Source organism: Gasterosteus aculeatus, chromosome 14, assembly GCF_964276395.1.
Source record: "Gasterosteus aculeatus chromosome 14, fGasAcu3.hap1.1, whole genome shotgun sequence".
NCBI classification, from domain to species: domain Eukaryota; kingdom Metazoa; phylum Chordata; class Actinopteri; order Perciformes; family Gasterosteidae; genus Gasterosteus; species Gasterosteus aculeatus.
Window position 1 is genome coordinate 4,010,147 of NC_135702.1, and position 21,433 is coordinate 4,031,579.

Below are 21,433 nucleotides of genomic sequence, written 5' to 3' on the forward strand. Positions count from 1 at the left end.
GTCAATACTGCAGCCAGCAGGGTAACGTGGCCGATAGCTAACATGGTGACGGTAATAGTTGTTTCCTCTCTCAGGTCCAGATGCGGCCTCGCCCAACGCTGGTGAGTACAAAAGCCCGTTTTCAACCTCCATATGCATTTCTCTTGATTTGAAAGCGTCTTTTTTATCGCAATGCGTGCTTTGGGTTTTCAGAGACGCAGGCCGTGCCGCCAGTCCAGGTGTTTGACAAAACCATGGTGGTGAAGCAGGTGCACGTTCTGGAGCCTCAGGATCTGCTTATCACCAGGGCCGACAAAGGTGAGCCGAGGGCACAAAACATCCCCGAGTCTGCTCCCCCCCCCCCGTGGAGCCGTCCCCCGTCTCCCCTTCATTCATTCCTCATTTCAACAGCTTTTACAGCTTATTTTTCACGCTCCTCTATCTTACATCATCTCTGCCATCTCTCGCTGTGAAGTTGAGTACATGCTCACCGCTTCCACCTCCGCGGGTACAGTGGACACATTGATCTCCGCCTGTGATTTAAGGAAGCTGACCTACAGAGAACCAATCCCTGTCGAGGGTGTGCGTGTGTGTCAAAGAGTGTGCCTATCTCAATGGACTGAGAGAGTAGAGTCCTTTTAAAAGAGCAAATGCCGAGAGACACTCGATGAAATGAAACATAAGAAACAAGCACACAAAACACAAAAAGTAAAGTCGCTGTTTAACAGCAAGCTGTGGGATTCCTCTCCCGTTCGCCTGCAGCAGAGGAGCATGTGATTGTGATTAGCAATCACATGCTCACATGATTAGCCGGCAGATGATTAGCTAAACCTACCGTCGACAGACAGGGTGGACTCGGCTTTCGGAGGGAGAGCCTTCTGGTGACCCTGCTGCGGGACAACACCGCTGTCTGGTCCGCGGGGAGCACGCTAGAAGGGACTCTGCAAATTCAGAGTAACCTGCGTGCAAAACAGAAGCGGCTTTTGTTTGGTTTTCCCAGGGAAGGACGCTCGGCTCTACGTGCACAGACTCAGCACGCTGAAGAGAGGCCTGGAAGAGAGGCAGCTCGTCAGAAGCAAGTGTGACAGCCGGGAGAATAAACTGGAGAAAACCAAAGGTACAGCGTGTTTCACACACTATAAATGTACAACAAACCATTCTAAAAACATATACTCTAATCACGAAAAAATTCAAAAATGTTTTTGGCCCATGCAAATATTTTTACTGCTCATTCCGGCCATGAACAGATGCCCCTCTGATGCATTTAGACGGTTCAGCCCGAGGCGTCACACTGTGACCTTTCAGAACGTCCCTTTGGAAATCCAAACACGCGGCACCTTTAACCCGCTGCCGCGGTGGCTGCTGTCTGTGGTGGATGCATCGATCTGTGCGATGCTGCCAGGGACAGCAGCACATGTCCAATGTACTGTGTGTCTCTCCCCCCTCTCTCACCCTCCTCTCCTCCCTCCTCCTCCTCCTCCTCCTCCTCTTTGTCCCAGGCTGTCATCTGTACTCCATCAACACCCACCACGGCTCAGAGCTGAGGATTGTGGCCGCCATCAGGAACAAACTCCTCCTCATCACCAGGAGACACCCGCGGTTTGAAGGCGTGAGCGCCGTCGCCCCGGCAGCGGACTCCCCGGTGGAGGAGTTTCAATACATAAGGGTACAACAAACAACATGACTGATGGTTTTTAAATTCCCCAATTACACAGACGTGGCACTGACGATTGATGTTGTTAACTCCGATGTCAAATAAACTGAGTATGTGTGTGCGCGCGAGCACTGTGGTCACTGCCTACCTTTCATTCACCCACCAGGAGATCTGTCTGTGCGACCCGCCGGTGGTGATGGCGCTGGTGGACGGGCCGACGGGGGAAAACGACAATATGATCTGTGTGGCCTACAAGCACCAGTTTGACCTGATCAATGAGAGCACCGGCGACGCCTACCGGCTGCATCACGTGGACGCCAACAGGGTGAGGCACAAATGAATTTCTGATCCGCGACCATGACAGCTGTTATAACAAAACATCATTTTCTTCTTTAATCATTTCTGCTCTGAAAGAGGGAACTGGATAAGCGGCAAACTGCTGCAGAAGTGTATTTGTCAAAAACAGTCTCTCCGTCCTGACCTTTTGGATGTCGTTGAAACGGTTCCCCCGAACTGACTCGTCTCTGCCCGCAGGTAAATTTTGTGGCAGCCATCGATGTGTATGAAGACGGAGAGGCGGGTCTGCTGCTGTGTTACAACTGTGAGTCTTCCTTGAACTGGATATATATCCGATATTGTTTGATTCGGGGTCTCGGTTGTCGAAGCTCAACCTTAATGTCTCGTTTCCGGAATAAAAACCAAAGCTGATCTGATCCAGAATAATAAGAACCTCCTTTTGAAATGTGAATTAGAAAGTTGAACCTGTTTCCTGTGCTGACAGATATTTGCTACTACAAGAAGGTTTGTCCATTTAACGGCTCCACACCGATGATCCAGTCCAACACCTCCGACTTCCACTTCAGCTGGAACCAGATGCCAAATGCTATTGGTAGGTTACCACGGCAACAGTGCCCGGCCCTTACCCGGCCCATGCTGCCGGCCCGGCCGGAGCTTGCGGTTGCCACGGAAACACCACGTGTCGCCAGGAGCGCCCCATTGGCCGGTGTGATTGTTTGTGTGTGCTTGCACTTGTGTGTGTGTTTATTGTGTTTTCACCTGTTTTTATTAATGCAGAAAAGCATTGCATGAAAAGCAAATTAAACCCGTAACCCGACCCAGTTGACAACAACATGCTGCTGTCCTCCTTTCTCACAGTCACTCTCACACAGCAATAAAAAGTGTACTGAGGAATAGAACAAATATATCGAAACATGTTGAAGGCCTTCAGTTTATTATTTTGTAATACTCGCGTCCACTGAGCCATAATGACTGCGTGACATGTCCAAACTCTTAAGTATTCTCTCCCTCGGTGGCGCGGTGGGCTCACGCCTCGTTGAACAATCAGAGGAAAGTGTCCCCGGTCCTAGCTAGGGATCCTCAGGCCGAGTGTTGTGCGTCTCTCGCCGTTCTGCACGGTGAGCAAATGTTGTCGCACTGATCACCACCGGGGGTTTTTCAACATACGCACATGCTGTCGTTGCAGTTTGTGCATTTCCTTACATCCTGGCCTTCACAACGGACTCCATTGAGATCCGGCTGGTCGTTAACGGCAACCTTGTGTACACAGCAGTGGTCCCGGAGCTACAGTTGGCTGCCTCGCGGGTCAGTATGATTGAGCGCTCGCACAATGTCCCCATCCTGCATACGCGAACTTCATCTTTATAAATGATGTATTTCATTGACTCTTTGTTTTAAGGATGTAAGTCAGGGGACTAGGAAATAAATAATCTGGGTTCGCACCTCGCTTGTCCCCATTTTGCTCACAGTAATCCTCAAGCATCTCTGCTTGTTTGTTGTGTCTCCGGATTGACCTTGTTTCCTCCCCGCGTCCTTCCGCTTTGCCTCCCACAGTCAGACATTTATTTTGTCTCCTCGGCTCCGGTGAGCTCAGCCTCCAACTGCAGCTCGAGAGACACGAGCTCACAGAGTTCCCCTCAGACGCCCACCGGCTACGAGATGCCCGTGTTCCCTTCGCCGCTCGGTGACGGTAAGCCCCGCTCAGCAAAATCACCAAACGGATGTTGGTTGTAATAGCTTCAGTTTTTTATTTTTTTTTATTTTAGCGTATTTTGCACAGCTCTGCCTGGAGCTCTGTTTGACTTTGGATGCTAGCCTACCGAGACGTTTCCATAAACATGTTTCAGCAGATTCACAGTTGTTGTTTCTCCTCCAGAGTGGTTTCTTTCTCACAGTGGGATCAGTGGGTTTCTAGGATGACAAATTCAATTGCATTCATCGTTCCCCTCATTAATACATCATCCTTTCTTATCGTACAAAACAAATTTCTGGGTTTTTAAACTTAAGGAAGGCTAATTAATCTCAATAAATAATAATAATATCATTTTTGAAGACCTGTGGTGCATTTGAGGACCATCTGACATTCAAGAGTTTAATGCTGATTTTAAAAATGTTTGTATTCTGCATTTGCAACCATTCGATTTTGGAAGGTCCGTGAATATTTTCCATCTGTTTTCACGAGATATCCATAAACTTAACTTTAATGCAAGGATAGCATCACAACATCATAAATTAGCTTGCACTTATGTAGGTGTAATTTGTTAAAATAAGATCTTCTAATCATCCAGATACCTCCCACCATCACCACACAATAAGAGGCGGAGCGGGCCTTCAAGGATGATTGAGGATCAATACGATCGCCTACTTTCCGCTCTGCGTCCCACTGTTACACTCTCCTCCTCCATCTTTCATTCTGTGTCTGACCGTTCGGAGTCTCCCCCCCCCCCGACCCTCTCAGCCGACCTCCCCCTGACTGATACGACTGTCTGAAAATGAAGCATATTAATGGCGTGCAGGTTTGTAGACTAATGGGTCCGGACAGAGTCAACTTCTCGATTGGTCATTAGACTTTCCGGCCGTTTAAAAAGGGACGCAAAGACGCCCCGAGACGAATCCCTGTAATTCCGACGGCCGCGGGGAAAGGACGAGGCTTGTGGAGAGCAATTATTGAAATGTTCCGCATGTGTGCACGATCAAAGCGAGCAGCGGGTTTTTACAGGTCACATTAAGGCTAATGGGGAGGAAAGTTTGACTGCCGCCGCTGCAATTAGCCGAGGATGGGCTTTATGCTTTTGGGTGGGTTCAGGTAATCATTCCTCTCAAAGGGAGTCTCATTTTCGTTCCTGATTTAGCTGGTTACTCATATGATCCTGCAGGACTGAGTCATACACCTGTTGTGTGTGTGTGCGTGTGTGTATATTTCTGTGTGTGTGTGTTCACTTTGTGTAACCCTCTTCTTCATCCCTGGTTCAGATTCTATACGGATCCCCTATGGTACCAAGCTTTCCCTGTACATGTCTAAGGATGCCGAAGGTACTGCAGGATTTCTCCCACAACTCGTCCTCAGTTCATGAAACTGACGCTCATAATGCCGCCACACTAACACGCACACGCTGCCCGACCCGACCACCCTGCCTGCACCCGGAGCGGCATGTTGACTTGAACGTTGGTTGAATGTTAAGTGAACATAATGTCTCCCCCCTCCACCCCCCTTCTGTCTGAACTAATAAAACAGCTTTAGTGCGAGGAAAGGGGGGGGGGGGGCGATAGAGTGCAAAGTAAAAAAGTGAGGAGATAACGTCGATCGAAGTGGGGTGGGGGGGGTAATTCCAGGCGGGAGGAGAAGCAGCAGAGAGGGTATGCATGAGTGCGAGAGAAAGAGGAGGGGCGGTGTTTAAGAGGTCGGGAATGAAGGAGGGAGGAAGAGGGAACGAGGGAGGAGAAGACACGTCTGCCGCAGCATGATTTACCGATTGCACTGTCGCCATGGAGACTTTTGTCAGCTTCTCTCTTCGATCCAAAGTGGTATTCCAAATAGCACCACATTTGTGGGTGGGATAGGGGGGTGGGAAGGGAAGGTAGGGAGGGGGGGGGGGGTGTAGAAGGGCTGCTGACAAAAATCCTCATCCTCTCAGCAACTATGCGCCTGCCGTATCTGCTCCTTGGGGAGAGTTTCATCTGATGTAATCGCACCAGTAATGTGAACCAGATCCCGATACTGATGTGGCTGCTGGCTGCCACCTCCCTCCACCGGCTCCAAGACACGCCAGAGACCTGCAGCAGAAAAAAAACACCTCCCTGCTGTGGATAATTTGACCTCAATTAGTGCTGAAAATACCCCTAATATCAATATTGAATTATTCGCCCGTGTGATGTAGTGTGACACTTCCCCTGGTCCAGAAACGCATGTGGAATATATTGATCTCCTACTATATATTCTGAATAACTGCACGCCTTCCCCCCCGCGTTTTTGGTTTACCGCCATTCTTCGCTGCTAACAGGAGAAAACGGATCGGTAACAACGGTAACACAGTGTACCTGTCGGACATCGGCAGCGACCCCTCTATTTCTCCCCCGAGGCTCTTAACTCACCTCTCACCCACTGACATTTCGGATGAGACCCCTTTGTGCCGCACAGCCTCCACATTGACTCACTCGCATCCATGTTGCCATCAGCCCGCATCCACGGAGAAGCGCTGCCGAACGGCAATACTGCTCCCCGATGGCACAATTAGGCGCTGCAGGACGACACACTGCAGATTGTGCCATTTGAGAGACTCCTGACGTCCATTTGACTTTAAGCGTTTATAGCCTCTGCTGGGTAATGGATGGTCCGCTGTGAATGATTACAACTATCACATTAGCTATCCGAAGTGAGGATGATTCATTTAAAGATCACATGCTGTTTCAGTAAATAGGACCATTAATCACCTTAGTTTGTCTTCGTTGGAGGTTTGGGTCCGTTGCATGAAGTCACAAAGAGGTCATTTTGCATAACTTGTATTCTAGGCAGCCATTGTTTACCATTCATTTTCAAGCGCTTTGAAAATTGACTAGTAGAGGCTTGGTAACTTGCTTGACGTTAGTCATCCATTACAATAAACACTTTTATTTTAGTTTCATGCTTTTGCAGTCTGTGCTTGCTTTGAAAAGGATTTCTAACGTTGCATTCAAGGACTCTTTTTAAATACACAGAATCACCAGTTCACATGTCCTTTTAGCTACACCTACAGCAGTAAGAATGTTGGCTTGCTGTTTGTGTTGTCACTTTGCTTTTCCATTGATGGAGCACACGAGAGAGGGTCTTTGAATGCAACGCCAAGAAAGGCTTCAAAAGAGTTAATTTTCTGGGGGTTGAACAAGATGGTCGATGCCGCCGTCCGGTAAACATGAAGACGTTTGATATGCATGTTAGCATTAGCTGCATTAGAGGGAAGCAAGAAACTTCACTTTCTTTGACAAATAAATACCCAGTGGACTCTAATTTTGTCAACATTTGAAGTTCACCCGTTATTTATGTTTCTTCTCTGACTCTCCATTTTTGCTCTTTTCATGTCACTTCACGTGGCTCCTTTCTTCCTTCTAACTGCTTCTCCCATCCTCCTCTTCCTCTGGGCCCCCCCCCACCTCCCCCACCCCACCCTCCCGCAGGTGAACCGGCATGTAAGCACATTTTCAAGATCCCTCTGTGTAACTTGGTGGGACGCAGCATCGAAAGACCCCTCAAGTCCCCCCTGGTGAATAAGGTGCTGACGACGCCGGGCCCCCCCGTGGCGCCGCCATCGCCCCTCATCTCCGCCACGCACTCGCTGTCCCTCTCACGCATGGAAATCAAGGAGATAGCCAGCCGTACGCGCAAGGAGCTGCTTGGTAAAAAAAAAACGATATATATATATATATATATATGTATATGTAAATGTATATTGTGTTGATGTATCAGCCACAGCGGTAAAGCAATGAATTAAATGACAGGTTGGCGAAGAGATACCAGCAGATCATTTTAGTTTACAGACTAAGAAACCGATAATGTGGTAATTATGAACCTTTACAGCCTCTAGTGGGGAGATTCCTTTAGAAAGTTGTTTCTATTGGCTTCCAGACGTTATTTCTGCCTTTAGAGACGTATTTATCTGTTGTCCCGAACATCGAACCATCCATTTAACTCCTTTTGTATTTTATTCTCACACAACCAAAGGCCTGACGGAGGAACCGAGTGGAAAGCCAGACAGCGGGACGGTCAAACAGAGGAAGATGAGCAAGAAGAGCACCGAGGACGACCCCAAACCGCGAGCCCTGACGTCGACCAACAGCGACAGGTATCAAGAGTCCGCATCAGCAACATTCGCACGTTCAGCGGTCGCCCGACGCGGTGCGAGCTCCAGTCGTGTGTTTCCGATCCGCAGGTTGGCCTCGGAGTCCGTCGAAGAAGACCTGGAGGTCCAGCTGCATCGCTCGCCCAGCTCGGAGGCCGAGCCAGAGATGGTGGCGCTGCGAGAGGAGAGCCCGCCCCTCGCCAGCGCATTCGCCCTGTCCACGTCCTTCGAAGAAGAAATCCTGGACCTGAAGTGAACGAGACAATCCCGCCCTGCACTTTTCTGCCCCTCCGCTCCTGTATTGTCACTATTATTTGTATTGTTTTAATCTATATGGTTTTTAAATGAGTTTTCTTGCCTTTTTTTTTGTCGTTTTGCATCCCTGTGTCCCAGTCATTAGACCAGATGAGTGCAGAGGGGGGGTGGAAGATGCCTGCGTGCACACGCCACTGTGTGACGGCTCGCTATGTGTGTGTGTGTGTGTGTGTGCGCGCCGCAGGAGAATAACCCAAAGAGGCGGTTGAGGTTGAGTCAGGTGCCCGTGGTTTATTAGATAATGTTACCGGATTGATCCCAAAAACACAAAACTGAATGTAAATCTGCGCACCAAGGCACGACAAAAATCCCCGTCTTACTAGAGCTTATTATGTGTTGTATATTATGTGATTATTTCCGATCCACTCTCAAATGTTGTATGATATGCTCCGTGTGTGTACATCTGTTTATACATGAAAAAGCATAGACGGCGACAGGCACGTATGCCTGTGATGCATATTTATAGATATATTATAAAATCAATTTTATTCCAATATTTAGTGACAGTATGAATTTTTATGCTCTCTGCACATCCTAGTCATTATTCTCCCGATTCACAGTATGCAGGTAGACACGGCCGGGGGGGGCAAAGTCTTCCACATGGGCCATTTCCCAGCATCCTCCACTGATCTACTCCTCTCACAGCCACCCGGTGTCTTGACAGTAGCAGCCATGATTGTAGTCCTCATCGGATTACAATATGGCGTCCCACAACTCCATTCAGCCTGGATAGATTCACTCACCGGAGGTTCCTCACTCATAAGAATGAGGCGTTCTTAAAACTGCATGACATGTTTGCTTCCTGTAACGGGACTTCTGCTCCCTAATTGCTTCCATGGAAACTTTAACGTCTGCGACATCGTAAACAAACGTCAAACCACAACCCGGTTGAGGACATCGTCATGGCGCTCGTGGTATTCGCCCTATTCGCACGTTTCAAAACGTGCGTCTTCAGGATTTCTTCAACCACGTTCAAATGAGTGGCGGGAACGATGAGAAGTGGAGTGATGTCACAAGAAGAACTCTTTAAACCTAAAACTGTCTCTTCAATGTCATCATTTCCCCTCCTCGCACACCATTCTTTTTTACTAAAGCGTAGAAAAACTGACTTTCAATCCAACGTTACGCCGGCAAAAAAATGTCAGGAGCAAGAACAGTTTAATTGTTCAGTTTAAACAATTTAAGTGATTTGCAATTAAAATAACTGAACTCTCTGACCCAGGAGTCCCTCCGCCGTGACCAACACACCCCTGATGTCCCTCAATCACAACTCCTAAATACTTTATTCACGCGCTCCTTCTTATAAAGTGATGCCGGCATGGCGGTTTAGCTCCCAGACATCCATCGAACATTTCCCAAGCAGTGCAGCTCCGCCACATCGTTTCAGCAGCCGGTACTCAATCGCACTCGTTGCATAAGTCCTGTGAGTGAGTGCGAACGAAACCGAAAGGCGATTCCGAGTGGTGCAATGTGAGGCAGCGGGTGAGGCCCAAGGCGAGCGCTCTTTGGGGGTCCAACGCAGACTGGGAGCAGTGGGTTTCGGACTTTGCTAACGTGAGCACGAGGAACTTGCATGAGCCTCCTTATCTTTACCGCTCGCGCCTCCTGTTCTCCCGCCCGTATCGGTGTGAACACTAGAACACAACTCAGAAAGACTATAAAGGGAAGTATAAGAACGGGGGGGGGTTTAAGAAGGTACTTTAGTGTTTATTACTCTGGGTGACTTGCCGGATACCATTACGGATTGTGACGCTGCTTCCCACACGTATAATGTTCCTACTTCTCTTGTATTTCTGTCAAGTACTCTTTGTTCCTACCTCCCCTTGGCATTTCCACTGTTTTTTTGTTCCGTTCTTTGTATTTTTAATCAATATTTACTGTTTAGACTGTTGCTGAACCTCTCTGTGATATCAAAATGAAAGAAAATGAACAAAAAAAACACCAAGTGTCTTAAAATATTGTATCGCCATTGTTTTTAATGCCAAGTACTACTTGTAAATGTTTGTGTATCAAATGTGGCCTCAAATGAAACTGAACTATATTATTATTGATATTATTATGAATATTATTTGAGCAATTATTTTAAACAAGTGCTGTAGACCACTGCTGTGAAAGTAGTCGATTCTGTTCGTTGATATGTAATAAATATTTATGAAAACATTTTGTTTGTTTTGACACTCTATTTTAAAAATCCTATATCTTACCTGCGAAACATCGAACCCCGCGGGACGTTTATACTTTACACAGTAGATCAGTAGTTCAGATGTGCTTTTAAAATTGTATTTTCTGTTTGCAGCTTATTCAAAAAATCTGCTGCCAGGATTTAACAAAATAAGAGAAATAATGCATTTGACTTGACATGTCAGGCTGGCTTAATTAGTTAAAACATTTTAAATAATAATAATATAAATAAAGTTATAAAGCTGTGGTGGGCCTTGATCTCATGCTGGGTTTTCTTTGTCAATTAAGAAATTAGGGGTACAAAGACACACAAACAGCAAAAAGGGACTTCATGTTTGTGTCTCGGGGACCATGTTTCATAATCCACACGTGTATTTCAGACATTATCAAAAAATCCTGCTCTGAAGTAAACATTCCAAAATTCCTCCGACATTATTTACTGCTGATTGTGGCCACGAGGTGGAGATAAATAATGATGTAACTGCACTTTGATGAAATCACCTAATCGACAGATAAAGGAGTATTTATTTGGTTACTTAAACGCTGTCTCTCACTTTGTCTTTAAACCCACATCCAAGAAACAACACAGTAAAATCGCCAGTGTTAATACAACACTTAAAGAGTCAATTTTAACACTACCTCAGTGAACATATGGTCCCTATCTACAGAGTGTTAAATGTACACTGAACACAGAGTTAAATTTCCAGAGTCAATTTTACTCTGGTAAGAGTTAAAATTTTACACTAGGTACAGTGTAGTGTAATAATATTAACTCTAAGAAGTGTCAATCAAGTTTTACACTATGTAAGAAGTAACACCCATAGTGTTATTCACATGTAACACTAAAGAGTTATAAAAGAAATAACCTTTCCAGTGTTAAACCTACTTTACACTATGTTGATTATGAAATCACTCCAAAGAGTGTTGATTTTTAACCAACTCCTACCAGTGTTGCATATCTATGCAGGGGGAAAAACACACAGACAATTGTATCCATACTGTAATACATATTTATTCCAAGTAAACATGAAATATTGGCATCAAAAGTAAACTTAAAACATGTAAAGCTCACATCTTATCACAGTGGCAAAGATCTTGGTTGGTGCTGGATGACAGGAATGTGTTGATCAACATGATGGTATCTGCAAAGACAGCAAACTGAAATCAACATTATGATCTACAACCCCATACAAGCTGACAACCTGAAAATACCCTATTTCAGCTTTAAAAATTACAAACACAACTACATTTTCGGTCAAGTACATCAACTTATTACTTACCACCAGAGCACCACAGTACATTAAAGAACAATCTGAAAGAAAAAATGAAAATATACATATTAAGTAACTACGTAACTACGTAGACCCCTCCGCCGTAGCCTGACGTGCACCTCCGAAAAAATCTAACTGCGAGTCGAGTTGACGTGGACCGAAGTGCTGTGATTGGTCCGCTCAGAACGTAATTTGCGGCAGTTGCTGACATTTGAAAGTATCGAAAGTGCACTTGCTCGTCCAGGTCCCTCAGTGGGTGAACCAGTGTTGTAAATTCACGTCTTCTCCGTAGCCTGCGCTTCAATATGAGCTTCGGCTCACCAAGGATTCGGCACCCGCAGAAACACACAGCCACACCCGCCGCCGCCGTAACGTGGAAGCATAAATTAAGCAGCAGCTACAGCCATAGACATAAAGAATAGACATCGACCGCTGCTGCCTAGTGGTGCTGACGAGCCGCGGGGCCGCCAGCTTGGACCGGTCACCCGCTCCACTCAGTGCCAGCTGGCGCAACGAAGTGTCAGCGCGTCACTCGCTGAATACAAAAGCGGATGTTCACGGGATTTTGTAGGCATGACACCGAAAACATGATTCGGCGTATTTTAATATTCATAGTAGGCATAACAGTAATAATATTCTGGTATATAATATAATAAAAAATCAGCAGCCAATGCAGCGTCTACTATTTATATATCTATGGCTACAGCAGCAGCTAACGGGAACCGAGCCTCTCGGAGCCGCGGCACGTCCGCATGTCCGCGACATGTCCCGCTATGCTCGACCAAATTGTGACGCTAAAGCGATTTGCTCCGGCTCAAATAGAAATAATAAATATGACTGCTTCAACGACTTTTTTTCTTCATTTTACTGAAATAAATGTGCAAGCATGACACATAACACACCAGGACAGCTCGTCCTCGCTGACATTAACGTTACCTCGTGTCGTTTTTGTTCAGTTTGGTGTTGGTGGTCAGACATTTGGCTGCTACATTTAAGCTAACCGCCGACCCGATATCACATTAGCCATTTGAAATTCGGTATTTGAAGACACGTACCCAACATTGACTAGTGTGGTGAATGAATACGTCCCTTTATTCTTATACAGATTCTACTGGAATGAAGAAAAACAACGGGAATAGTTTATGGTAGAAAGACTTACCACAGTATTTCGATGCGAGGAAGATGGCGATGGCAGAATCCACATTCTCAGTTTGACCGGGAAAGTTGGTGGGCGGGGCTCTCCAGAGTATTTTTTGTGATACTCTGGAAGGTATCTTGCTCTAATCAGTGTTGAATCAGGGCCTGAGAGAGTCAATAACACTGACAGAGTAAAACCTCTGTTAACTCCGATTATTTTCACCAACACTGGAAGTTTTCTGGTTCAATTTTACTCTGTCCATTGTTGGAAGAACTCCGGAAGAATTAAAATAGTTTGACACTGCCTTTTTGACACTGGCAAATTTACTGTGAATGCACCATCCCAGCCATTAAAAACACAGGCAACGGAGTTGCCACCGGCAACAAAAAACTGTACAAGTCATCTCCTGATCGGACATGAAAACAAGGAAAACCTCGTAACTTTGTAGTCACTCAGCAGCTGTGATTTTTGGGCGAGAGTCAGACTCTACAACTCATTCCTCAAATTACCTCACCGGCTGAAAAGGGAGAGCAAAGAGAGCAAAAGCGAGGCCTAATTTCCTTTCACCCTCAAGCGATGGGCGAGTTGAGACGACCCCGGCGCTGACGCATGCCGGATGCAGTCACACCGCTTTGTCACCGACTTCAGCTTTATGTTTCACCCACATTCATCGCTAATGCTCATTCACCCACTCAGTGCAAAGGATCAGGCTTTTCCAGTCTTCACAGGGTTTGTTATTTCTCCTTTTGTTTGGAATCTAAACTCCATAATCATCCCAGCACTGTAATTGCCAGCGTAGTCCTCACTGGAAATTACATTTCTAGGGGAAGAAAAAACAATTTTAGGGTTGAGAAATTATTATTATTATCAATTCACACGGGTTTGAGAAACGACCAAGCCGAGCCTGATCCCTCCTGGCCCCTCACAATATGACAGCGAACACAGCACAGAGCCAAAGATCTTACATAATAGATGGAGGAATGCTGGAGCTTTGCCACGGACGTTCGTATCCTCACTTTCACGTGAAAACACACAAAGTGGGGCACGGCTCCTTTAAACAGGAACCTTCTGCACGAGCAGGCAGAGTCTGCTGAAAGTAAACTTGGGCTCATGCATCAATTGTTTTATTGCCTACAAAAATACATAGAACCTATCTGTATACATTACAACGGTTAATAAATTACAATACTTTCAGCCTAAAAATACATTTTCACAGGTAACAATTCTTTCAACATTTTTGTTTTCTGCAGGTTGTTGCCACATTCTTTTGCAGGTCAAACAGTCATAGGATTCCTTTTTTCTTCTTCCTTAAAATGTAGTAACCAGACAGACGAACCGCACCGCGGGTTAGTTTCCCTCGGTTCATTTCAACAGAACCTGGTCAAACACACAAAAGTTGTGAAACAACCTTCATCTTGATTTTACATATAAACAGAACAGGATGTTGCCTGTTACGATAGTCTCACATTTCAACATTGTAGATGGAACAATAAAAATACTGACAAAGTCTCCCAGAACCCGGCCGTGGTGTGTTCACACACACACACCTTGTATTGCACTCTCACTGACAGTCTTGTCTTTTGTGTTCTGCCACACAGGAGGCCTCTCCGCTTTCCTCCCCGTGCTTCTTCTATATAAAAAAAAGACCTAGTTCAGTCCCTCGCTGGGTATTCAGGCGTACGCCGCGACGGCCGTTAGGATCTGCAGAGCCATGGAGACGCACGGTATCTGCGCCACGACGTAGGCCAGCGAGCGGGTCGGCGCCTTCAGGCCGAACAGGTAGGCAACGGTGTGCAGACAGCGAGCCACGAAGAAGACCAGGAAGTGAGTGCGGGCCACGGCCAGGCAAGGTCCGGTCATGGAGTAGATGGCGCCCAGAAAGAGGAACGGGAGGATGTTCTCCATGTCGTTTACATGAGCCCTAAGAAAAAAAGGGAAGAAAAGGCGATTTAGCTACACGTGTTTTCAATCTCTAATGTTGTGATACAGCTGTGACGCACTGGAGGCTCACTGCCATGTTTCAGTGACTCATTCAAATCCTGGATTATGTTACGGTTTCTCTGGTAATTATCCTGAATATTTAGTCACCTGGGAAGTGAGGAATCCAACAATTGGGAGGATTTGTTTTGCACGCATGACGTGGTGGCCGGCGTCTGGGAAGCCCAGTCGCACGACCAATCGGACGGAACATTTTGCTCATTTCTCTGCAGCCCATTGGGATTTTTTTGGGAAACTTTTTTTTCACAAGATTGTTCTTGCGGAGGAGATCAAATTTGACAAAGCAGACCAAGTGGAAAATGGTCTTGTAGAGACTCCCAAACATGTATCAATAACCGAGCCAGAGTTTGGGTAATAGATCCGGATGAGAGCGAGTTGTTTCCCCGATCACAGTTTCGAGATGAGCCGGATAGACGGGAGGTTGGAAAATAACTTGGGAGGCTTTCCCGATTAGAAAACAGGCTCACCGCGGCCTCGGATCATTTCCTGCCAGTTTAAAACAAAGTAATGCAAGCACATCCCCTAAAGCCTGTCGGCTCTTGTTGAAAACCAATGGAGCAAGTCACATGATCCCACCGGAGAGTGGCATGTGGAAAGGGAAAGATTTCACTGTGACAAAGTGAAAAATTGACAACTGCAGTTCATTTTTTTTGTATTATTTCGCCCATGGAGGTTTGTAACAAGCACAACTAAACCACAGAAGCTTATGTAGAAGGACTCAACATCTTTCTAATCAGATACACAGACTGAATCAACCCAATGAAAGGACTTTTTTTCCATATCGTGCCAGACACTCCTCTGATGTCAAAGCTTAGGTGGAGCTTATAACGTGTATGCGTACTAATAGACTGGGCTGCCCAACAGCATATCAAATACATCCATCCCATTTAAGTCCACAGAGTTTTAACGCGTACTTGTATGGGGGGATCGGTGTCTCTCACCTGCGGCATCTCTCCACGTACGGGTCCTCTCTGTGGAACTGCAAGCCTCCGTGTCTCAGCGCGTCCTCGGGGTTTGCAAAAGCCTTTTAAAGGTGGAAGAAAAAGAAAAGAAAAGTTTTCATGGAGGTGAAAACGTGCCGCGGCAGAACTCACGCCGAAAAAAAGTTCGACCCTTCGACCCTTCTTGGTGATTCGCAGCCACTCACCTTTTTGCGCAGCCTCACTTGTCCCGTTATTATCGCCAAAATGTACATTTTTACCACCAGAAGCACGCCGTAGAACAGGAAGCAGGAGAAGGCTTCGCTCGTTATCGGGGCTGCCATGCTGTGATTAGTCTGCCGCGGCTGGAGGGGACGAGGAGCTCTCCGGTCGGTGGGTGCGATGCGTGCGTAAAAGCCGCTTTTAAGAGGTGAGAGCGGCCCGCGGGGAGGAGGCGCGTCGGTGACGCGGCGGCCGTGACGCGCCTCCTCCCCGCGGGCCGCACCGCCGCGGCAGGTTGAGCAAAAAGGAATCCGAATGTCTCACTCAAAATTCCGCAACATCCCAGACGAAATGTGCTCCCCGAGGCCACAGCTGCTTTCCAAAGGAGGGGGATTGATCACGTGGTACTTTTTTTAGACCCCCCCCGAGCCGTCAGGTGAATCACTCCCGGTGTTTCTAACGGGGAGGTAAACAAGGGAAAGGAATTCCCACTCTGTCTTCATCACTAACAGCCGCAGGTTGAGTGAAGCTAACGTGCTAAGCTAACGGCTAAAATGCTAACGGTGAACCCTCCGATTTTACCTACATGGAGGACATGTGGACTGGTTCTACTGGGGCACGGAGGCACTGAGCAGAGTGGTTCCACTGGGATAGAGAGACACGGAGTGGACTGGTTCTACTGGAAGACAGACACTGAGGGGACTAGTGGGACACAGAGACACTGAGGGGACTGATGGGACACAGAGACACTGAGGGGACTGATGGGACACAGAGACACTGGGTGGACTGGTTCTACTGGGACACGGAGACCCTGAGCAGACTGGTTCTACTGGGATACAGAGGCCAAGTCGACTGGCTCTCCTGGGATAGAGAGACACGGAGTGGACTGGTTCTACTGGGACACAGAGACTGAGGGGACTGGTAGGACACAGAGACGCTGAGGGGACTGGTTCTACTGGGACAGAAAGACACTGAGGGGACTGGTTTTACTGAGACACAGAGACGCTGAGGGGACTGGTGGGACACAGAGACGCTGAGGGGACTGGTGGGACACAGAGACGCTGAGGGGACTGGCTCTTTGGAGGCACTGAGCAGAGTGGTTCCACTGGGATAGAGAGACACGGAGTGGACTGGTTCTACTGGAACACAGACACTGAGGGGACTAGTGGGACACAGAGACACTGAGGGGACTGATGGGACACAGAGACACTGGGTGGACTGGTTCTACTGGGACACGGAGACCCTGAGCAGACTGGTTCTACTGGGATACAGAGGCCAAGTCGACTGGCTCTCCTGGGATAGAGAGACACGGAGTGGACTGGTTCTACTGGGACACAGAGACGCTGACGGGACTGGTTCTACTGGGACAGAAAGACACTGAGGGGACTGGTTTTACTGAGACACAGAGACGCTGAGGGGACTGGTGGGACACAGAGACGCTGAGGGGACTGGCTCTTTGGAGACACTGAGCAGACTGATTCTACTGGGACAGAGAGACGCTGAGGGGACTGGTTCTACTGGGACACAGAGACGCTGAGGGGACTGGTTTTACTGGGACACAGAGACGCTGAGGGGACTGGTGGGACAGAGAGACACTGAGTCGACTGGTTCTACTGGGATACAGAAGCCAAGTGGACTGGCTCAACTGAGACAGAGAGACACTCAGTGGACTGGTTTTACTGGAACATGGAGCCACTGGGGAGACTGGAAAATAGGGTTTCAGTTCAGTTACTTCTTTTTTCTTATTTAATGTGTTTATCAAATCCCATCATCGTCATTTACTGGTAGAGTATGTATTGAACACATCTAACCACTTTATTTTGGACATTGCAGAACTATTTAATCTATCACAAAATATAAATGGAAAAAACCCAGATTTCATAAACTGAGTAGTCACTCTTTGACTTTGGCAGCCCGCACACGCTTCCTTCTGCGCGGCGCGTCGCTCCTGCTGAGAAGGTCGCTGCACGAAACACTGCGGGCAAAACACGGGGCTTAACAGCCGGTTGCGAAACAAGGGGAATCGGACGTTGTGCCATGACGTCATTGTGACGTCATCATTTGTCATCATTTAATGTGGAACGGTCGTTAAAACGATTTATTCATCTTTTCAATGAATCCGTATCACGCGTGATAAATGCCATCATGTGTATTAGTGAAAGTATTTAAAAAATAGTAGAAAATGTAGGTTTCTTTGCCTAATCTTGAATCCAACTGACAAGCTTTTGGTTTTTGGACTGAGGCGACAAAACATGTTCATCACCGTGGACTCCGATGAGGTGCGTGGGGCAGTTTTTATACATTCATGTTTATTTACACCGAGGTCCAGAGTCCGCCGAGCCGCTGTCGTCGCCGCAGTCCTCTGCGTCGGAGAAGGACGACGTGTAGTGGAGGCCCGTCACTCTGTGGTGAGCGGTGAGCTCCACGGCCCCCCGCGGGAACACATTGCACAGCCCATAGGAAGGTGTGTGTGTGGGTGTGTGTGTGGGTGTGGGTGTGTGTCAGGGGAGCGGCTATGCAAGTGTAGTTACTCTACACACAGACTCATCCTCACTAACTCGCCTGCATCTTCTAACGTGTTTTCCAGGTGAGTGACACATCTATCGTGCATTGACATTTACTGACGTCTATTGTGTGTAGAATATGCTAGATGATATATTTTACTGCCGCAATATGTGTAGACTGTTGCTGTTAACATTTACTCATTTCATGTAACAACAAAAGGTCTCACGCCCGGCTCGGCCTGCAGTAAATAGGTCACGGAGTCACTTAATCTCAAGGTGTCCTCCGTCTCTAAGAGCTGCTGGACACGGCACGTAAATATTTACAGCAGCGCCTTCTGCTAAAACCCCGGAGCGGGTTCCCAGAGCGAGGGGCCGAGCCGGTGGGCCGCGGCCGGTCCAGCAGGGCTTCGTCCCGGAGGTCTCTCGGGCGACGCTGCAAGCACTCCGATTCTTATCTTTCGCGTGCAGGACGCAGGTTCTGGAGCTTTGACAAATGTGACTCTTTCTGTGTGTCTTGCTAGTTATCTTGTCTTCGGCCTGATGCAGCGCAGCTGTTGAATGAGATGCAACATGTACAAGTTACACGCGTGGACAAGTTAGAGGAAGAAGGTGATGATTAGACATGGGAAATGTAAGCGGGGGGGGGGGAAATGGAGTTGAAGAAATAAAAGAATGAGATTAGGTTTGAACTAGATTCACAAAGAATGAAAAGCATTTAAAAACATGAATACAATTACGTGAACATTTAAAGCTACAACAGCCTTCATTTTGTGCAGTCGTGTGTCCGAAGTCCCTTCAGAAAACCTCTAATTTAAAAATAAGATTCTGGAAAGTGTGTTTACTTATGTAGGTCATATGTAGGAAATTGTTACAGTTTAATGACCAGTTAAAAGCTCCTAAATTGTAACTGTATATAAACTGCAATAAAACCTTCTAGTCAAGAGCCAGCGGGGAAGATTTGGAGCAGAACTTTTTAACGGCTCGCGACGTAAAAACTAAAAGCTGCCTCACTCAAAGTGTTTGTCGTGCACTTTGAAACAACTTAAAGCTTTGTGTCGGATCAGACATCGCAAACACGTCAAGTAAGCTGGTGCAAGGCCAAAAGGAAAGAATAGCCATATAATTTAAAAGATGGAAGGAATTTAGAACAGTTTTACTGCATTCCCCCCTGAGCTCCCTGTAATTTATGACGACTTGTAGCAACACCCTGTGAGCACAGCACGAGAAGGTTTACCACTGAGCTCTGAGGTAACATGGGGGAACCACTCAAGTGTTTATAATCTGGGATATTAATTCTACAAACATATAAAAACCTGGCGCAATCCAATTGCTTTCTGACAGCTGTTATTCCAGCCAGCGGTGTTACACCGATGCTTCCATGTGATCAACATCGTCAACATATTCTAAACGCCTTCAGACCTGAAGGGAATCCGTGCCGCTCATTTTCCATTTCACACGGGCCCAGATATGCCAACGCACCATTTGGTCACCATTCCACTTCATTGATGGAGATCTCCACCCCCCCCCCCCCCCCCCCACCTCCACCCCCCTCCTGAATCGATCACCTGACCTTCATCATGCAGAGCGGACTGGTGCACGGAGAGATGTGCGAAATGCCATCGCTGACGAGGATGGGATGGGCAGCTTCTGGCCACAACCATCCGAGTGAAGGGACACAGTTGGGGAGGGGGGGCGGGGGCAACCCTCCCTCCCTCCCTCCCTCCCTGCCTCAGGCCTGTAAAGCTGCTGGTATGGGATGGATGTTTCAATTATTCATCAACATACCTGCAGAGTCAGCGTGTGAGTAAGTATCCCGCGAGACGTCTCTCGGCGGGTCGGCAGTCCGGTCGTCTCGGTCCGCCTCGGTCTGGACCGGATGCGTGTGGGACTGGAGATGACATCACAGCCGCTCACTTGAGAGTTACCCCCCCCCTCCTCCTCCCTTCCTCTCTCTCTCTCTCTCTCTCTCAAATGGAAACAGTTAAACTTTCAGTCTCTGCCTCTCGCACTCAACCATCTCCACAGAAAACACCTTTCCCTCATTACACGCAACATAAAATGGGCTTTTGAGTTGCACATTTATCCAGAACATTCGTCCTTTTCTTCCATTTCCCCTGCTAGCTGCGTTTTCCTATTTATATCACAGCAACTGAAACACACCTCAAACCAAAGACCAGGTTGGAATTTGAATCATTCAACCGGCCCGAGTAATTACATCCGTTAACAGACATTGAGACGTCCCATTGAACCGAGGCCGAGCGCCAGAGTGCGATGTTATCAAAGCGTCCTCGCCGTGATGGCCGAGCCACACACGCTGAAACGTTTCCAGCCCGTGAGGATAAACTCTGCCTCGCCACAGCAATGCTCGTGATGTGGTGTTTGTTTCTTTGTGGAGTGGGAATCTCACACGCATAGCGACAGTGCGTGCTGCAACACAAGCTCCTGGGTGGGGATCATAAAGTAATTGCGTCTCGCTGGAATATAATAAGCTGCACCGCCTCAGTCTGGCTCGGTGTGAAGGGTGTGCAGGGCCTCTTCCATCAAAAGATCACAGACATTGTTATTTTGTTTGTTTGTCATTGCACCAAATATTGCTCCCAATAAAAAGTATCTATATATCTAAATCTACACACATACACATACACACGTCCTCACATCATCTTCTAAAATCTTCAGAAAATATGCAATAAAACTGTTATCTTAACACACAACAATCGGTAAATTGCTTTTTGGAAACATTAAGAAATAAAACAGGGAGAAATTGATTAAGAGTCATTAATATGATGAACGATGGATGTCCTTTGGTTATTATTGGATAGTTTTGGTCACTTTGGATGCTCTGAGCCTCTATTGCAGATTTAGGTTTGATCTCCATCTCTTCATCTGAGGTCAGGAAACTATGAGACGGTTCGATTCCCGTTTGATTAACTTTAAACGGTAAGCTGCTGTTATTGATCTCTCTCTTTATAGCAATGTGAACGGGTACGTGGTGATAAAGCTACAGAGAATTGTCACCTGCATCTTCTGTATTCCAGGCAGATCATAAACTACTACATTGATATATTTTTTACATTTAAGCTTCTTTGCTTATATTCCAGATGTCATTGCCTCAATTCTGCTACAACAAACCTAAAGAATTTT

At 47.0% G+C, this 21,433-nt stretch overlaps 2 protein-coding genes and 1 long non-coding RNA gene across 9 annotated transcripts in view; 1 reads left to right on the forward strand and 2 right to left on the reverse strand.

Moving 5' to 3' along the window:
- garnl3 (GTPase activating Rap/RanGAP domain like 3) overlaps positions 1 to 10,218 on the forward strand; it is a 41,611-nt gene extending 31,393 nt beyond the window's left edge. For 4 of the 7 annotated variants that reach the window (XM_078087943.1, XM_078087944.1, XM_078087945.1 and 1 more), the window contains exons 19-31: positions 75 to 101; positions 193 to 297; positions 980 to 1,096; positions 1,479 to 1,645; positions 1,800 to 1,958; positions 2,168 to 2,234; positions 2,415 to 2,522; positions 3,117 to 3,235; positions 3,485 to 3,620; positions 4,904 to 4,963; positions 7,082 to 7,300; positions 7,626 to 7,746; positions 7,834 to 10,218. In XM_078087943.1, the coding sequence (XP_077944069.1) occupies positions 75 to 101; positions 193 to 297; positions 980 to 1,096; positions 1,479 to 1,645; positions 1,800 to 1,958; positions 2,168 to 2,234; positions 2,415 to 2,522; positions 3,117 to 3,235; positions 3,485 to 3,620; positions 4,904 to 4,963; positions 7,082 to 7,300; positions 7,626 to 7,746; positions 7,834 to 7,999 (1,571 nt within the window). In that variant the 3' untranslated portion in view covers positions 8,000 to 10,218. The remainder of the gene's footprint in view (positions 1 to 74; positions 102 to 192; positions 298 to 979; positions 1,097 to 1,478; positions 1,646 to 1,799; positions 1,959 to 2,167; positions 2,235 to 2,414; positions 2,523 to 3,116; positions 3,236 to 3,484; positions 3,621 to 4,903; positions 4,964 to 7,081; positions 7,301 to 7,625; positions 7,747 to 7,833) is intronic. The other 3 variants (XM_078087946.1, XM_078087949.1, XM_078087950.1) reach the window with 1 other exon arrangement.
- Positions 10,219 to 11,231: 1,013 nt separating this feature from the next.
- LOC144388222 (uncharacterized) lies at positions 11,232 to 12,866 on the reverse strand. Its single transcript, XR_013452519.1, has 3 exons — positions 12,670 to 12,866; positions 11,520 to 11,551; positions 11,232 to 11,381 (listed from the first exon to the last, which is right to left on the reverse strand). It is a non-coding gene; the product is annotated as an uncharacterized LOC144388222 (long non-coding RNA).
- Positions 12,867 to 13,750: 884 nt separating this feature from the next.
- On the reverse strand, positions 13,751 to 16,004 carry ptges (prostaglandin E synthase). The gene is made up of 3 exons (XM_040197081.2): positions 15,794 to 16,004; positions 15,588 to 15,670; positions 13,751 to 14,569 (listed from the first exon to the last, which is right to left on the reverse strand). The coding sequence occupies exons 1-3, from the start codon at positions 15,908 to 15,910 to the stop codon at positions 14,320 to 14,322; spliced, it is 450 nt and encodes a 149-aa protein (XP_040053015.2). The 5' UTR covers positions 15,911 to 16,004; the 3' UTR covers positions 13,751 to 14,319.
- Positions 16,005 to 21,433: the final 5,429 nt, after the last annotated feature.

Bases quoted from the DNA above. Each gene is read 5' to 3' on its own strand.
- ptges (XM_040197081.2), bottom strand. From the start codon at position 15,910: ATGGCAGCCCCGATAACGAGCGAAGCCTTCTCCTGCTTCCTGTTCTAC. The intron at 15,671-15,793 runs GTGAGTGGCTGC...CACCTTTAAAAG, and splicing joins AAGTGAGGCTGCGCAAAAAG to GCTTTTGCAAACCCCGAGGA. The intron at 14,570-15,587 runs GTGAGAGACACC...TTTTTTTCTTAG, and splicing joins TACGTGGAGAGATGCCGCAG to GGCTCATGTAAACGACATGG.